The sequence below is a fragment of the Heterodontus francisci genome, chromosome 23, assembly GCF_036365525.1.
Source record: "Heterodontus francisci isolate sHetFra1 chromosome 23, sHetFra1.hap1, whole genome shotgun sequence".
Taxonomy (NCBI): Eukaryota; Metazoa; Chordata; class Chondrichthyes; order Heterodontiformes; family Heterodontidae; genus Heterodontus; species Heterodontus francisci.
In genome coordinates, this window is record NC_090393.1 from 39,679,228 (window position 1) to 39,697,607 (window position 18,380).

The 18,380-nt window shown below is 42.0% G+C and overlaps 1 protein-coding gene across 10 annotated transcripts in view; it reads right to left on the bottom strand.

Annotated features, from left to right (window-relative positions):
• The window catches only part of rbm19 (RNA binding motif protein 19), a 308,924-nt gene that overhangs the window by 254,037 nt on the left and 36,507 nt on the right, over positions 1 to 18,380 (bottom strand). For all 10 annotated transcript variants that reach the window (XR_010977276.1, XR_010977275.1, XR_010977274.1 and 7 more), the window contains exons 14-16: positions 16,211 to 16,321; positions 14,268 to 14,468; positions 11,778 to 11,877 (exon numbers count right to left, since the gene is read on the bottom strand). Coding sequence is in view for 5 of the 10 variants with exons in the window: in XM_068055148.1 (XP_067911249.1) it covers positions 11,778 to 11,877; positions 14,268 to 14,468; positions 16,211 to 16,321 (412 nt within the window). In the remaining 5 variants the exon portion in view is untranslated. The remainder of the gene's footprint in view (positions 1 to 11,777; positions 11,878 to 14,267; positions 14,469 to 16,210; positions 16,322 to 18,380) is intronic.

Here is an 18,380-nt window from a genome sequence, read left to right on the forward strand (position 1 = left end):
GAGGGGGTGGGGGGGGGGGGGGAAAGGAAGAGAGGGACACAGAGATGGATGGGGGGGTGGGGGAGAGAGAGACAGATGGGGGGGGCACACGGACCTGGGGGTGGGGGGGTGGAAAAGCGAGAGTGAGGGGGAGAGAGATGGTCTACTGTCGCATTTGACAGCGTATCAGCGAACGTTTGCATCGTTCCCTGGACATATACGGTCTCATACATATATCTAATCAATTTTTAACAAAATCTTTAGATTCTTGGAGGCAATTTTACGATCTCCTTCTCATCCAACAAAGAAACGAAAGGTTTATGGTCTGTCTCGATGATGACTCTCAATCCAACAATGTAATAAGAAAACTTCTCGCATGCCAATCTGACGGCAAGTGCTTCTTTTTCAATTACCACATGCTGTATTTGTCTCAAAGCTCCAGATGCGCAGTATATTGGCCTGCGAGAACCATCAGGTTGCTCCTGGAAAAGGACTGTCCCTAACCCTGTGGAGGGAGGCATCTGCAGCTATTGTTGTTGGTAGTGTAGGGTTATAGTGTACCAAAATGCCCAGCGATATGAACATTTCTTCAATCTTCTGGAATGCTTGTTCTTGATGTGAAATCGAACACCACGCTTGATCTTTTTTGAGGGTGCCTTAGTGGTTCTGTTACCTGCACTAAATGAGGTAGAAATTTGGCTAACAAATTCACCATTCCAAGGAATCTTTGGAGCTGTTGAATGAAGGCAGGAGTAGGGAATTCTGTAATGGTTTGTGTCTTCTGTGGGTCTGTCATTAAATCATCATCGAGACATACCATAAACCTTTCGTATCTTTGTTGGATGAGATCACAAAAATGCCTCCAAGAATCTTACTGTATCCCAAGAAATGAACTGATTTCTTGAAGAATTCGTACTTCTTGTTTAGTGATAGCCCTACTTCTTGAAGCTGTTGTAAAACTGCTCTAACTCTTTGGTCATGTTCATTTACTGACTGCCCATGTACCAGGATGACATCCATGTGACAAATAACTCCCTTGAGCCCCTGTTAGACACAGACCTCTGCAAGATCTCTGGTGCGGAAGTTATCCCAAACGGAAATCGATTGAAACAAAACCTTCCGAATGCGGTTATAAAGGTGGTTAGTAATCTTGAGGTCTCGTCTAAGGGAATCTGCCAAAACCCACTATTGGCATAGAGTTTGGTAATTATGATGCTCTGAGACAAGTTTGCCAAACTGTCATCCACTGTGGACATTGGATGTATTTCCCACACCACTGCTTTGTTAAGCTGCGTTAAATCCGCAGATACGAAGAGTACCATTTTGTTTTGGGACTGGAACCATAGCCGAACACCACTCCACTAGTTTCGCAACAGAAGAAATGACTCCCATCCTGGTAATCTCTTCCAGCTGGTCTTGAACTTGGTCCATCAACGAGTGTGATATCTTTCTGGGAGTAAAGATACATACTGGTCTGGGATCTCTTGAGTCTTCCTAGACCTGAGAAAAGTTTGGGATAGTCTGCTTGAAAGTAACTGTTTACCTGTGGCTGTTTGCCTTCATCAATATTCCTGATCAGATGCAGGTCTAAGCACGCTTTTCTGCTTAACTGAGAAAATTCTTGGCTTTGCAAGACAGATAGGGTATCCATAATTTGTCTCCCTCTATATTGGAGAGCTGCTTGAAGCTTATGCTTAACTTTCAGTTGGGTCTCGCGTGGGCTATGCAACTGTGTGTCTGCGAGTTGAAGGCAATGTCCCATCAACCATGACTAATGGTCTAAAAGAACTGTGACACTAGCACCTCTGTCCGATATGAAATTCTTTGGATGTCCATTTACAAAGATGTCCACCGTTCAAAATCCTTGATCTGGGTCATGAATTTCTCCTAGGAAATCTCCTGGTTCCTTTTCTGCTGGAAGTTGATGCACTTCATTCACCTCTCTTTGTGTGAAGGTCTTTTGCTTTGAGCGAAGACGTCTTGCTCTGGCACATTTTTCCAAAATGGCCTGTCTTTTTAGTTGAAACATTCCACTTTACTAGTAGGACACTATTCCCATCTGTGGGTCTTCCTGGCTCCACAGCGCTGACATGGTTTCCTTGCATCATGCACCTTCGCACCAGTGTGAGATTTCTTCTCTATAGATTGTAGTCTTGAAGCCAAAGACAGAGACAGTCATTGGATTTCTTCTAATCCAAGGCTTCTCTTCAGCACGCAGAATGTCTCGATTTTGTCTTGGACTTCTGCCTGTCATACGATCTGAATTGCCTTCTCAAGTGCAAAGTCATCTTTTGACTAAGAGATCTGATAAAGACTCATCAGCTACTCCAACAACTATGAAAACTCTCTAACCATTATCATTGAGACTAATCGAATACAGATTCAAGTCTGATTAATGTTAAGATGGAAAGACAGGTGACCTTTAATGATCAGTTCACCATATTGTTTTCCCTAAATTCCTTTTCCAATTCTTTGTGTTACTGGGTCTTGTCCCCTCTCCCAAAACCAAGCAAGACTACTCCATGTAACAAGCTCTCAACAAAACTCCACTGCAAACAGCTCTCCTTCAATTCCATAATTGCACAGATCTTCACTGATGAGTGCGCAAACACAAGAGTGCTTCTTTCAAAATCAGACTAGTATCTATATGCACTTTTAATGCCAATTTCAATGCTTGCAACTTTCATTAAAAAAACAAGTATGGTCTTCAGGCATTAACTAAACCTCTTGAGTAATTACACTACAGGATTCTTTATCTGATTCAAGATTTTAAGGATATATTGGAACTTATGGCTACTTGAATATAATTTTCATTTTCTTGAATCATTCTTCTGTATCGTCTCACACGAAAGTAATCACAACCGGAGGACACACAGGTGGACTCTGCTATCCTCAGCTGAAATGGATTAAGTGAGACTTGTAGTTTTGAGAGACCTTATAATCATAGCAAGGTTACAGCACAGAAGCAGGCCATTAAGCCCATTGAGCCCATGCCAGCTCCCTGTAAGAGTAACGCAGCTCGTCCCACTCCCCGCTCTTTCCCCTTGGCCCTGCAAATTTTTTCAGATAATTATCCAATTTCCTTTTGAAAGCCACGATTATGCCTCCACCACACTCTCATGTAGCACATTCCAGATCCTAACCACTTGCTAGGTAAAAAGGTTTTTCCTCACGTCATCGTTGGTTCTTGGCCATTCACCTTAAATCAGTGTCCTCTGATTCTTGACCCTTCCACCAATGTTTTATCTACTCTGTCTAGACCCCTCATGATTTTGAACACTTCTATCAAATCTCCTCTCAATCTTCTCTTCAAGAACAACCCCAGCTTTTCCAATCTATCTTCATAACTAAAGACTCTCATCCCCGGAACCACGCTCTCTAAAGCCTTTCCACCTTGCCCAGAACTGGACTCAATGCCGTTCCCAACCGCTGTACAATGTATATGCGCAATTTTATGCAGGGCGACGGCAATGAGTAACAGCCCTCCCACCACCCCAGCCACCACCCCCCCCCCCCCCCCCAACCACAGGCCAATCAAGGCCCTTAAGTGGCCAATTAATTGCCACTTAAGGGCCTGCTCCTGGCGCTGCGGGTATTTTACCCTCAGCGGCTGAACGGCAAAGGGTTCAAGAACCCTGCCTGTTAAAACCAGGCGGCCTTGTTGCAGGCTGGGGGGCCCTCCTGATCAGGCACCCTCCGACGGCTGGTAGTCCCAGCAGTGGCCACCGCTCCCACTAACTGGCCAGCAGCTCCATTTGGCAGGACCTCCTGCCTTAAGGAGGTGGAAGTCCCACCCAAGACCAACTAAGAGCCTGGAGAGTGAAAAATCCCAGCTTGGTTCCCCAGGCACAGCAGAGCCAGGCTCGCCACCAACTTTCTGGCCAGTGGTAGAGACCTCCCATCCAACGTAAAATTCCGGACAACATTCCAGTTAAGGCTGAATCAGTGTTTTATATCATTACTTCCTTGCTTTTGTACTCTGTGCCTCTATTTATAAAGCCCAGGATCTCATATGACCATTTTCTCAGCCTGCCCTGCCACCTTCAATGATTTGTGGCTATATACTCTCAGGTCTCTTTATTCCTGCACCCCCTTTAGAACTGAACCATTTCATTTATATTGCCTCTCCTCATTCTTCCTACCAAAATGAATCACTTCATACTTCTCTGCCTTAAATTTCATCTGCCGTGTGTCCGCCCATTCCACCAGCCTGTTTATGTCTCTTGACGTCTATCACGAGCCTCCTCACAGGTCACAATACTTCCAAGTTTTGTGTCATCTGCAAATTTTTAAATTGTGCCCGGTACACCAAAGTCTAAGTTATTAATAAATATCAAGAAAAGCAGTGTCCTCATACAGACCCCTCAGGAACCCCACTGTATACCTTCCTCCAGTCCCCAAAACAATCATTCAGCACTACTCTGCTTCCTTCAGCCAACTTTGTGTCCATGCTGCCAATGTCCCTTTTATTCTATGCGCTTCAACTCTGCTGGCAAGCCTACCATGTGGCACTTTATCAAATGTCTTTTGAAAGTCCATGCACACATCAGACTCATCAAACATCTCTATTACCTCATCAAAAAACTCAATCAAGTTAGTTAAACACAATTTTACTTCAACAAATCCATGCTGGCTTTAACTAATCCATGCTTGTCCAAGCTCTGGTTTTGTTTGCCCTACCTTTCTTCGTCATGAGAATGTACCTGTACCTTGACTGCATCTGAACTATCTCACCATTAAAGGAAACCCATTGTTACATTATGGTTTTGCCTGCCATTCTCTGATTCCAATTTACCTGGACCAGATCCGTTCACCCCACTGAAATTGGCCGTCCTCCAATTAAGTATTTTTACTCTCGATTGCTCCTTATCCTTTTCTATAGCTGGTCTAAACCTTACGATCACTGATCCCTAAATGTTCCCCTACTAACACTTGATCCAACTAATTTCCCAAAACCAGATCCTGCAATGCCTCCTTCTTCGTTGGACTGGAAACATACTGATCAAGAAAATTCTTCTGAACACACTTCAGAAATTCCTCCCCCTCTCTGCCCTTTACACTATTACTATTCCAGTCTATAGTAGGATAATTAAGTCACCCAATATCACTATAGCTTTTGCACCTCTCTGTATTTTTCCCAATACCTGGTGGCCTACAGAATACATCCAGTAGTGTAATGGTACCTCTCTACTGTTTCTTAACTCTAACCAAATAGATTCAGTCCTAGACTCATCTAGGACATCCTCTTTCTCCAGCACTGTAATATTATCTTTAATCAATACTCCTACCCCTCCTCCTTTCTTTCCCATGTGGTTATCTGTGCCTGCAGCTCACCAATCATATTTACCACGCTTTTGCATTTACATACAAGCACTGTAAACCTAATTTACACTATGACCCCACCCAAAATCTTACTATTTCTTACTCTAGTGCTATCTGTCTCTCCCAATTCTTTGTACACCTTGTTTATCCTTATGATGACCTCCACTCCTTGATTGCTGTGCCAAAATCAGACAAGCTAATCATTGTTGGTGACTTCAATACGAGTTGTTGAAGATCACCATGCATGGGAAGGGGTCATCATAAAAAACAAGGTTGGCAGCTGCAACAACAATGGTCTCCTCTTGCTGAAGATGTGTGCTGAGCATGAGCTCTTAACCACCAACACAGTTTTCTACCTCCCTAACTGCAACAAGACATTTTGGATGCACCTAACGATATATGTCATCATCAGACCGAGGCAGGATGCGCATGTAACGAAAGCCATGTGTGGTGCCTACGGTTGGACTGACCACCATCTTTATCATCTCAAAGCTAAGAATCAAGATTCACGACCCTAGGGCATGAAGGTCCAGAAGCGTCTCAATATCTCAAGGCTCAAACAGGCGTGCAACATATGGCAAAGTCTTCATAGCATAACTCATTCTTGGTATCTTACATCTACCTAAAAAAGGAAACCTAAAAGCATTAATGAAGAAAAAGTAGCAACAAAAAACACAAGCATTACAGTTAAACAGTAAACTTCAATTGCCTTTTTAATCTCGTGTTCAAAATAACTCATACTTGCGTTATTCAAAAAGGAATACTTCCTCTTATTAATGAATGTGAAAAACAAATACAAGTTAACTTCATAAAGTAAAAATATATGTTATATGGTATATTTCAAATACAAACAGTGTAGGGGTTGGTGAACCTGAGTGAATCAATTCTGCTTGTGAGGTATCACTATAATCATAAAACCACACATATGTTGATAACCTACATCACTGCATGACCTTGTCAAGGCATTTGATAACACGATAATGTTTAATGAAAATTAAAATATTCACTTTCTTGGAGTGTATAGAGCTTTATCTACAAAAGAAAAATATTCAGAGGCAGTATCCCCCCTAAGCAAATGCTCTTAACACTTGTAATATCCATCAAAATTAATCACTTTTTCACGTAACATAGTAATGCTGTTAAAAATCTGCACATAAAAAAGATTTATTTTAATGCTGAGGTGTTTTTAATTTCTTCTATTTGTTTCAAGTAAAAAGAAAAATTAAAATATTTTATTTGCTTAAATGAAGTAAGGGTTCTGTCAACTCGGGGGAAATTAATAAATCATTGACAGTTAATCCATCAGCAAAAAGATTTAAATGCATCTCCATCTGTGGCTCACATGATAAAATGCAGCCATGCAAAGCAAAAAGCAGTTACATTATTCTTGAGTTACAAAATTCTGAGGCTTTCTGCATGCAAAGCACATCCTGCACAACAAAAGCTATTATCAGTGAACTGCAGCCTTCGCTAAGCATTCCCCCGAAGTTCATTATCACAGGGCCTGGGTCTCAGCACAGTAAGATAATAGCTCCCTGGTGACTAGTAGCCAGATTGGCATTGCTGCTTTCATTCTCAAAGCTCAAGGCTCACCTCCCCCAAAGGCCACTGTCGCAGCCTTATATATGTATGAAAATAACCATGGAAGTTCAAAATGAGTCATGTCCTTGAAGAAGAAAGAGGAGAACATGGACAAGTGTTAGCCTGTCACTAATACAATGCAGTCATATGTACTGCTTGCACAGTAAGCATTGTGTCATGTTGGACAACACAGACTTTGTTTCTTCCCTCATTTTCTCAGGTGATCCCAACTATTCTTTGGATGCTTTAAGATTATATAATAAAAGTTACAGAATATTTTCTGAACAAGGACACCACTTTTAAAAAAAGCTTCGATGTAGCATGTTTTCCAAGATAGGAGTGAAAGACATTGTCTAAATTAAAAGTTAGATCAAAAGGGAAAGTTACTGATTGTAAGTTATTATAGGGCAAACATTACGATATGTATTTTTCCATGATCTGTACTACAAAAACCTCCAGAGCAATTGGTACAAAATCCTTTGAGAAGTAAAATTCTTCTTCATGCAAATCTTGTACCACAATATCTGCTATACCTTCTGATACTAAGTGCAATGAAATGGGATCACAACAATTGCTCATTCACAATACTTGCTCAAGATTCAAGATCTAACCTGTTGTTGGGAGTGGAGCACACTCATCAACACAGTCCATGTATTCTGCAACATTTATTTTTAAAAAGGAATGAGTTGGATTAAATAAATCCAAATTCTAAATACTTTCCATAGCAGTGAGTGCAATATCTACCTGGATATTTGAAACGCTCAAATCACTATCAGAACAATCAAGATCATTTTCCAATTCTTTTTCTGCATGATTTTGAATAGGTTACACAGTGGCAAACTTCCACCAACCTTTCCAAAGCTTGCCATGCTTCTCCCACGAACAACCAAAACCCAGTAAGGTACTTAAATCATTATGCTTTTCGTTTTGCTTAAAACCAAGATGGCACAAACAAGAATTTCATGCTGAGGACCTAACGTAGCCTAAACTCACGTTCCGTGCTTATTAGATTACTGAAGGAAATAGGACAAATATAACTACGGCAAGAAAGGGCACAAAATATGTAACATTAAAGGAAGATGAGATAGAGGACAGTAAGATGGCTATGGAGATGTTATCGGGAAAACTGGAAGATGAGGGTTACATGAAAAAAGTATTGAAAATAGAAAAGAAAATGGAAATGGAAAGGAAAAGAACTCAAGAGTACTTTGCAAAACTCAGTGAGGAGAGCTTGGAGCGACAACCACATGACACACCACGAACTTAAAATTTGGATATCAGATGGCCCTTTCATATATTGTGGAAGCATGGAGAACCTAGATATCAAATAACAATACATCTTTTTGACATCATATACAGTGCTACAAAAGGTAAGCAGAAATGTAAGTAATGTAACATGTCACATCAAACTTAAGGTTATCCATTTTGTCACAGGCAACAAGATTTAAGGGTCCATTATCCATGTTCACACTGTTTCCAACAGGAGTCACTCCACTGCAATCCTTTGTAGGAACCATATGTAACTTAACCTCCCTAGGACAGATACTGAAGCCAATTATAACTTCTTCAAGGAGATTTGATTTAGAAAATAAATCTGGGATCTATTGTCTGTACAGTTTAACACTGAGTGATGCCTTTACCCGCGAGGCCATCCAGAAACAGATTTTGTTTTAAAATTATGCATGGTTTTATTAAGGTGAAACCTAGATTATTGCTAAACTAAATGGAAATATTCAAGGAAAATGAAAAAAAATGTTTGTGGTAAAAATGTAAAGGAAAATGTTCTCTAAACAAAAACTACCCATTTTCCCCTAAATTATTTTGTACCTTAGACATTGTTTTCCCTCTCAGCACTGTTTAGATTCAGGACATGACAATGACATTTATAGTCAACCAGCCAAAAATATGGTTTATATTATTTCTACTTTGCTGGCTGTGACCATAAAGGGTCATTTCATGGCAAATGTTTTGTTAAAAAATTAACAAAATACCCAAAAACGCCACTCGTATTTGAAATTGTGTTAGGGGATGCTTAATGTGCATTTTCTCTAAAGGTAATACTAACCAAGATGTTATCAGATGTAGAACTACAGCACATATTTCAGCCTTTTGCTAATCACACCAGATCATGGACAACCAATGAAAAGTAAAGAAAAGTTTTAAACTGTAGTACTATAGGGTACCGGTCAGTCATCTGCAACTACATCACTGATGTAATGGCCTACTCCGAGCTCTGAGGAAAGCACTGGCTAGATGTAAAGAAAAACTTCTGCACATCTGGCCTAACAATATCTATTAGCCACAAGCTCAGAAGAGCACTGCCTATGGGAGGCATTAATTGGTGAACTGTCACATGACAATGGCTGGAATTTTTCATTGGGCGGGAGGGTCGCCCACTGGACAAAAAGTCGGTGGTGAGCCGCCAGGCCGGGATTTGTCACTCCCCAGGCCCTTAATTGGTCTTGGGCAGCTCCTTGAGGCCAACCTACCAGCAGGCCAGCTCTTAGTTCCAGCAACGCCACTGGGAGCGGTGGCCTCTGCTGGGACTTTGCGCAGCCATCGCAAGCAAGGTGAAAGACGGCCCGGAAGACAGGCAAGTTTTTAGGGCCTTGCCGGGTACAATCGGTCGGGCCCCAGCGAGGCAAGGGGGGGGAGGGGGGGTGTCAGTTAGGGGCTCATTGTGGGGTGGGGGGGCGGTAGTGTTGTACACTGGGGGCAGTCCTGGCCTTCCCAACACACACAGCCCAGGCGGGGTTCTTGAGGCTTTTGCCATCCGGCCAATGAGAGCAAAATACCCACAACAGTGGGAGGAGGCTCTTAAGTGCCAGTTAATTAGCCACAAGGGCCTTGATTGGCTTGGGGCAGGTGGGCAGTTTTTCGCCGCCCCTGCCCCACGTAAAATTGCAGCGGGGCTGGGAACGGCCTCCCCCCCCTCCCCCCACCATCGAACTCAATTTTACGCACCTCCACCAACCAGCTCATTTGGGGGCCGTAAAAGTCCGGCCACTGGCTCTCTGGGTGGCTTTACAATCTTCATTTAGAGGACCTCGAAGGGCAGTATCACAATAAGAAATGTAAAGAGATAGCCTTTACTAAATTAGTATAGCATAGGAAATAGAGGCCTCATTACCCACTGCATCAAAATCAGCTTTTTTAGGATATTATTTTCTGCAATTAATCGATGGATTGACTTGATACAAAGGCATGGGCCCTGACAACATCCCGGCTGTAGTGCTGAAGACTTGTGTCTGAGAACTAGCCACACCCCTAGCTAAGCTCTCCCAGTGCAGCTACAGTACAGCCATCTACACGACAAAGTGGAAAATTGTCCTGATATGTCTTGTCCACAAAATGTAGGACAAATTCAATCCAGCCAATACAGCCCCATCAGTCTACTCTCAAGCATCAGGAAAGTGGTGGAAGGTGTGGTCAGCAGTGTTTTCAAGCGGCACACTCACCTGTTCACCAATGCTCAGTTTGAGGTCCAACAGGACCACTCTGCTTCAGACCTCATCACAGCCTTGGTTCCAGCATGGACAAAAGAGTTGAATTTCAGAGTTGAGGTGAGAGTGACTATCCTTGATATCAAGGCAACATTTGACTGAGCCATCAAGGAGTCCTAGTAAAATTCAAGACAATGGGAATCGGGGGAAGCGCTCCACTGGCTGGAGACATACCTAGCACAAAGAAAGATGGTTGTCGTTGCTACAAGCCAATCATCTTAGCCGCAGGACTTCACTGTAGGAGTTCCTCAGGGTAGTGTCCTAAGCCCAACCATCTCCAGCTGCTTCATCAATAACCTTCCCTCCACCACAAGGTCAGAAGTGGGGATGTTCACTGATGCTTGCATAATGTTCAGTTCTATTTGCAGATACTGAAGCAGTCCGTGCCAGCAGGCAGCAAGACGGGACAACATTCAGGCTTGGGCTGATAAGTAGGAAGTAACAGCAGCAAGTGCCAGGCAATAACCACTTCCAGCAAGAGAATATCTAACTACCTCCCCTTGATATTCAACAGAATTACCATCGTTGATTCCCGCATTTCAACATCCTGGGGATCACCAATGGCCAGAAACTTAACTGGACCAGCCACATAAATACTGTGGCTACAAGGTAAATGCTACAGGTAAAAGGATGGAATTCTGTGGCAACCGACTCACATCCTAACTCCCCAAAGTCTTTACACCATCTACAAGGCACAAGTCAGGAGTGTGATAGAATACTCTGCACTTGCCTGGATGATTGCAGCTCCAACAACACTCAAGAAGCTCAACACCAACTAGGACAAAGCAGCCGGCTTGATTGGAACCCCATCCACCATCTTAAACATTCATTCCCTACAGCCATTGTGCGCCATGGCTGCAGTGTGTAACACCTATAACAGGGTTGTCCAAGATACGGCCCGCGGGCCAGCATCCGGCCCGCCAAAGGTTTCCACCCAGCCCACGAATGTAAACTGTACTGGACCTTTTCTCATCCCTCATCAGAGTCCATAAATGGAGATGAGAAATGTTTTACTGGGAGGTGGAGGGAGGGGGCGAGGGAAGGCGGAGGGGCGGGGGGGGTGAAGGGACAAGAGGACCAGGGGACGGGCGGGGGCGTGAGGAAGGGGCGAGGGGGATGGAAGGGCGGGCCGACGGAAGGGAGGGCAGGCGCACGGGACGAGGGGACGGAAGGGAGCAGGGCGAGGAGACAGGAGGGCGGGCGCGCACGTGGGGAGGAAGGGCGAGTGCGCACGCAGCAAGGGGACAGGAGAGGTTGCATGGGCCAAAGGAGTGCAGGCGGCAAGGCACAGAAGGGAGGAAGTGCCTCTGTTCTGCATTGATCTTTTAAGTTGTTTAATTTTATCCACATTCACGCATATACTTTTAAATGGTCCCAACTCTTGTTGTTTACCTTCAATATTCTGTTTCTTTTCAGCTTTCTTCATTTCTGGGATTGGGGTACAGAACACATCCATTGGGGCCCACTCGAGGTAAAGTGGAACATGCTGGAACTAAATGTTAAAACAGGGATATTTCAGTTTGGTAGCAGTGGATAAAGCACTAAACGTTTACAATATGATAGACATTTATGAATAATTATTTCCTGATTTCGGTGGCATTACTTTTGTAAATGTTTTCCAATTATCTAAAACCACTCCAGTATATTTTAAGGAGACTTAAACAGACTTAAATGCCACAGCAGTGCACACTTTTCTTGTCAGAATGACCATCATTTGTGATGCCAAGTAATTTGTAATTTTTCGGCTTGCAAGTGCAACTGTAAATATTAACTGCTCGCACAATCATTTCCTCACATGGGAAATAAAATGCAAATTGCAGCCCTTAATCTGAAAAACTTTAAAAATCCTATATATACCAATAAAGAATCCAGAGTGTTGGTTTCGAATTAAGAATTCATCAAATTCCATAGAATAGAATTAGATAGAATATACAGCACAGAAATAAGTCATTCAAGCCAATTGGTCTGTGCTGGTGTTCATACTCCTTCACAAGTCTCTTCCCATTCCATCTTCCTCATCTCAGCCTTACAGCTGATCTTTCTATTCCCTTTTCTCTCAAGTACTCATCCAGTTTTCTTTTGAACCATCTAAGCTATCTGCTTCAACCATTTTTTCTGCAGTTATGAGTTCGACATTCTAACCACTCTCAGTAAAGCAATTTCTCCTTATTTGTCTATTGGATTTATCAGTAACTATTTTGTATTCATGGCCCATAGTTTTAGATTCTCCCACAAATAGGAACATTTCCTCCACATCTAGCCTGTCCAACCCATTCCTAATTTCAAAGACCTATCAGATAACGTTCCTGGTTGGTGTTTCTTTCTCCACAGATTCTGCAAGACATGAGTATTTCCAGCATTTTCTCTTAATATGTTCCAGATTTCTAGCGCCCGCATTTTGCCTTTTGTATCGCTAAGTCTGCGTTCTCTAAGAAAAAAGCCCATCCTGTTCAATATTTCCAAATAGCTATTATAATCTCTCCGTCCTGACACTATCCTTAGCCATAAGTCATAGTCACAGAGGCAGTACGGCACAGGAGGCCATTCGACCCATTGAGTCCATTTCAGCTCTCTCCATGCAGCAATTCAATCAATCCCGATACCCTGTTCTATCCCTGTCACCCTGCAAGTTTATTTCCTTCAAGTGCCCATCCAATTTCCTTTTGAAATAATTCATCGTCTTCGCATCCACTACCCTCGTGGACAGCAGATTCCAGGTCATTACCACCTGCTGTGTAAAAACATTCTTTCTCATATCCCTTGCCCAAATCTGCATACCCTAGTCCTTGTACCATCAGCTAATGGGAACAGCTTTTATCTACCTCATCTAAACCGGTCATAATCTTGTACACTGCAATCAAAATCTCTCCTCAATCTCCTTTGCTCCAGGGAGAACAACCCAGCTTCTCCAAACTAACCTTGTAGCTAAAATTTCCCTCCCTGGAAACATTCTAGTAAATCTCCTTTACACTCTCTCTAGGACCCTCACTGAAGTGTGGTGACCAGAACTGGATGAACTACTCTAGTTGTGGCCTAACCAGAGCTTTATAAAGGTTAAGCATAACTTCCCAGCTTTTGTACTCAGTACTGCTATTTATGAAGCCCAAGCTCCCATATGCTTTTCTAACTACTCTCTCAATATGTCCTCCCACCTTCAAAGATCTATCCACATGAATCCCAGGTCTCTCTGTCTCTGTACAGGCTTTAGAACTATGCCATTTAGTCTATATTGCCTCTCCCTATCCCTTCTGCCAAAATGTATCACCTCACACTTCCCTGTATTAAATTCCATCTGCCACTTGACTACCCATTCTGCTAACCTATGTCCAGCTGCAGTCAATTGGTATCGTCCTCACTGTCTGCCACACCTTCAATTTTGGTACAATCAGCGAATTTTAAAATTTTACTGTCTCCTATCCTCCAATCTAAAAAGCAATCATTCACCACGACTCGCTGCTTTCTGTCCTTACGCCAATTTTTTATCCAAGCTGAAACTGACCCACCTATTCCATGAGCATTGTAAATCTTTTTTTCACTTGCTTCAGTGTTTCTATGTCCTTTTCATAGTATGGAGACTAGAAGTGTGCACAGTACTCTCAGCGCATTCTGACCAGGTCCTGTAAAAGTTTAACACAGCTTTACTACTTTTGAATTCTATACCCCTAGAAATAAATCCCAGTGCTTTACTAGTCTCTAAATCTCAAAGCTGAAAATTTGGATCTGCAACTCCATTTAGGTTCACTTCTCTAACCTGGCCATTGTTGGGTACTATTTGACTCAATAATGGTGCCCAGAATCTTAAAGGCTCTGTCTTACAAAGAAGCTTTAAAATCAATGACAAAAACAAATTTGCATTCATAATGGTCCTTGCATGGAGTATACCTTAGAATATGCAAGCTTTGTAAATGCCTGTTTGGCCTCTGTAGGTTCTAGGAATTCCACAATGGCAGTTATGCCAGCTGACGGAAGCAAAACCCGGCCAAGGTCTCCATATTTCTTAAATACTTTCTCCAATTCATCCACTTGTGTTCCTGCAGGAATATTCTTTACAAGGATAACTGTTTTACTTCTCTTCCCAGCACCCTACAAAAGTATGAAATATAAATACAAATATAATGCCAAAGAAAATATTGTACGCAACTTAATTTAAAAATATACCACAATTACATGTAGAATTGTACATCACAGTAGGTAGCCAGTTATTCATGTCCATGCAAGCTCTTTGAAAGCGTTACCCAATTAGTCACGCTTGCCTGCTCTTTCCCTGTTTTAATTCATTAATGTCTTTTAGGGAAGGAAATCTGATGTCCTTACCAATTCCAGCTTACGTGCAACTCCAGGCCCACAGCAACAAGGTCTTAACTGCCCCGTGAAATGGCTTAGTAAGCCACTCAGTTTTTTTCAACTTTATTGTAGGGGTTTGATACAAAAGACGGCCTACCTAGCCGTGACCTAGGCACCAGACATCACAAAGGCGCACCCAGCCCAGACGATCCTGCAGAGTACTCCTAGCATCTGGGGACTTGTGTCAAAATTGGGAGAGCTGTCCCACAGACTAGTCAAGCAACAGCCTGACATAGTCATACTCACCAAATCATACCCAAATGTCCCAGACTCCTCCATCACCATTCCTGAGTACGTCCTGTCTCACCGGAGACCCACCAGAGGTGGTGGCACAGTAGTACACAGTCCAGAAGGAGTGGCCATGGGAGTCCTCAACATTGACTCTAGACTCTATGAAGTCTCATGGTATCAGGTCAAACCTGGGCAAGGAAACTTTCTGGTGATTACCACCTACTCCCTCCCTCAGCTGATTAGTTAGTACTCAATAGATGTAATGGTGTCTGCTTCAACCAATCCCCCAACAAAGCATTCAATACTCGTAATAATTTTAAGTAAAGAAATTTCTCTCAATGTCTTCCCTTACTGACTTTACACTGATCTTTACTGGTGATTTACTCCCCAACCAGAGGAAATAGTCCATCCCTATTCACCTGATCAAAATCCTTTATAATTTTAAAGCATAAATTAAATATCTTAGCCTTCTCTGTCTGAAAGTAGTCTGTTTCTCACATTTTTCTTTATAACTATAGTTTATCATCCCCAATTTCACCCTAATGAATCTACACTGTACACACTCAATAGTTTTAGTGGCATTGCTACGACAGGGCACCAAAAACTGAACATAATACTCTGTCATCCAAACCTTTGCCTTTTTAAACATAATGGGACATTTTACCTCATTAAAAGGTGCTGTATAAATGCAAGTTGCTGTTGTTAGAATACAAGAATGAAGAGACAAGTTTTTATATGTTCCTATTTATAAAAGCCAAAATGTTAATCCCTATAGAGATTTTAAATATTTCAAAATATCATTGTGGTTTTCTTTTCTAATATTTATTTTCCTGCGATAAAATTCAATTTCACTCTTGGGAGCAGCATCTACCAGGAAAAAAAATTAAAATACTTTGCATCAATTTTGAATATTAGAAACAAGTAATAAATACAAAAAAACTCTCAAAAGAGTCAACTGTTTTTGAATTCATAATCCGCATTGTTGACAAAAAATTGATCATTCCTTTTCTACAAAATAGAAAATTCTTAAATAGTGAACTGAAGTACTGATTGTAATTTCCTGCACTCATTTTCTGCAACCACGGTTGATGGAAAACATGTTCAAACTGCTGGACAAGAGATTAATTACCGCATGCGTCATGCTTCAGCAACAGTGCAAAAATACATCGATGTTTCTGTTTAATGCATTAATCAACAAAGTTATTAACACTTGTCTGAAGTGTCAGCTGTATTCACTTGGATTGTCTTACCTGACTGAAGGAGTCCAAGCTAACTCCATTATCAACCAAGAACTGCCTGGTCTCTTGCACAATCTGTGTCTCACCCAGAGCCATGCGGACCGCAACACTGCCTTTTCCTTCCTTCAAAACATCAAAACAAATATAAGCTAGTAGGAGTCTATATCTATGAAAATGGTCTGCATATTTGTTCAAAACAGTTTCCTCAGAGAAAAACATCCAGGGGGCATGCAGCAATTATTAAAATATCAGAACAGTTTATTCACTCTACCCAAATTTAATTTTAAATTGAAGAACATTACCTTAATCCCTTTACTTGTGTAAACCTATATAGCATGTACTGGTTATCAAATTTTCAAGTGTTCCAGTGCAGATAATTATTTCAGCTTTTTTGAGCAATAACATCACAAATCCTCCCTGTGAATGTCATCATATAAGTGGCAGGTTTTTCAAAAACAAAATTATTTTTTCTAAATCTGTTGTACACCTTGACCGAATTTGTATCCATTACATGAGAAATACAGATGAAGGTTTATGCCCACGAGATGCTATAACATGGACAGTATAACAGAAACTGGTCACTGGAACTTTGTAGCTAGGAAGCAGGGCTAGGTCCAGCCATGGAATCACTGGACCTGTAGTTGCAGCTTCCTGCACCAGGCCAGATGGTTCCTGTTGATGTCACAGTAATTCCAGACTCATGGCCCAGAGCATACAGGAACCCCTATAACAAACATGGCCGAGAAAAAAACTGAGGATGTTAGCATGTGACCAAGAATGAAGAAACTGTGAAGTTTAGAGAGAAAATGGAGAATGGTGACCAATTCATCAATTATTAAGTCAAATATGAAATGTAACAAAATACTTAAGTCAGCCCAATTTAGCTGCTGGACTACTTATCAACTTGCCTTTCCAGATTTACTGTATACCATAGGATGAGAGTGAAACTAGGATATCGTAGACCTGTTATACTAATATCTGTTGTGGGGAAATTATTGGAATCTTTAATTAAGAGTGTGATTGAGCACTTAGAAAAATTTGAGCTGATTAGAGAGCCAACATGGATTTGTAAAGAATAGGTAATGTCTAACGATGCCCACATCCCATGAATGAATAAATTAAAACTATACATGGTTTAAATGTAAGCTGTGTTTGCTGACAACGTAACCACTAGGTGGCGCAGTACTTGCACATGCACAAATGCAGGTTCTCAACTGGAAAGTCAGTGCCTGCAACGTTCAGGAAGCTGCCAGGATTAAAGATGGCACTGCTCAATTCACCACAGCAAATGCTTATGGCTAGATCATTCTAGCAAACTAACCTTACATTAAGTTGGATGGAAGCCCAGTAATATGCTATGTAATTATAGGATACTAACTGCAATCCTCAGATCCATTTAATATTCCAGTAATCCTATTAAATACAAAAGGAATTTTATGATTGAATTTCCATTGGAAGATAGTGAATTGGCACCCTGATCGATGGAAAAGAAAATCGGGCAGAGTATAAAATGTGCTGCTAATTCATTATTGTGATTCGTTTATATGACTGACCAGGACTGATTTCACCTGAACGCAGCTACTAACTCCCGCCCCACTGGCCGCTCTCCCCCCTCGGCAACTCGCTTTCTCCCTGTCCTCCCCACCGGCCACTCCCCTCCGCCCCCCCTCCCAATCGCTCCAGAACTCGCTGCTACCCCCCCCCCCCCACCCCCCTGGCCGACTGTTTCCCACTCACGCCACCCTGCACTCCGGCCACCCGGTAAAAACCTTCCAACCCCACCCCAGTCGCTCCCCGCCCGCCTAATAAGTAGCAGTCAGGTACAAAAAAAAATCAAAAAAGGCAATGGAATGTTAGCCTTTATAAATAAAGGGCTGGAATATAAAGGGGAGGAAGCTATACAAAGCCCTCGTTAGGCCACATCTGGAACACTGTGTACGTTTCTGGGCACCACACTTTACCAAGACCTTGGAAGGAGTACTACAGTTTCAAGGGTTAAATTATAAAAGGAGAAATTACATAAACTAGGCTGCTATTCCATGGAATATAGAGCTGAAGAGGTGATTTGATTGAGGTATTTTGGATTTTGAAAGGAATGGATAAGGTCGAGTGAGAAGACAAGGGGACATAAGCTTAAAATCAGAGCCAGGCCTTTCAGGAAAGAAAGCAGGAAACACTTTTT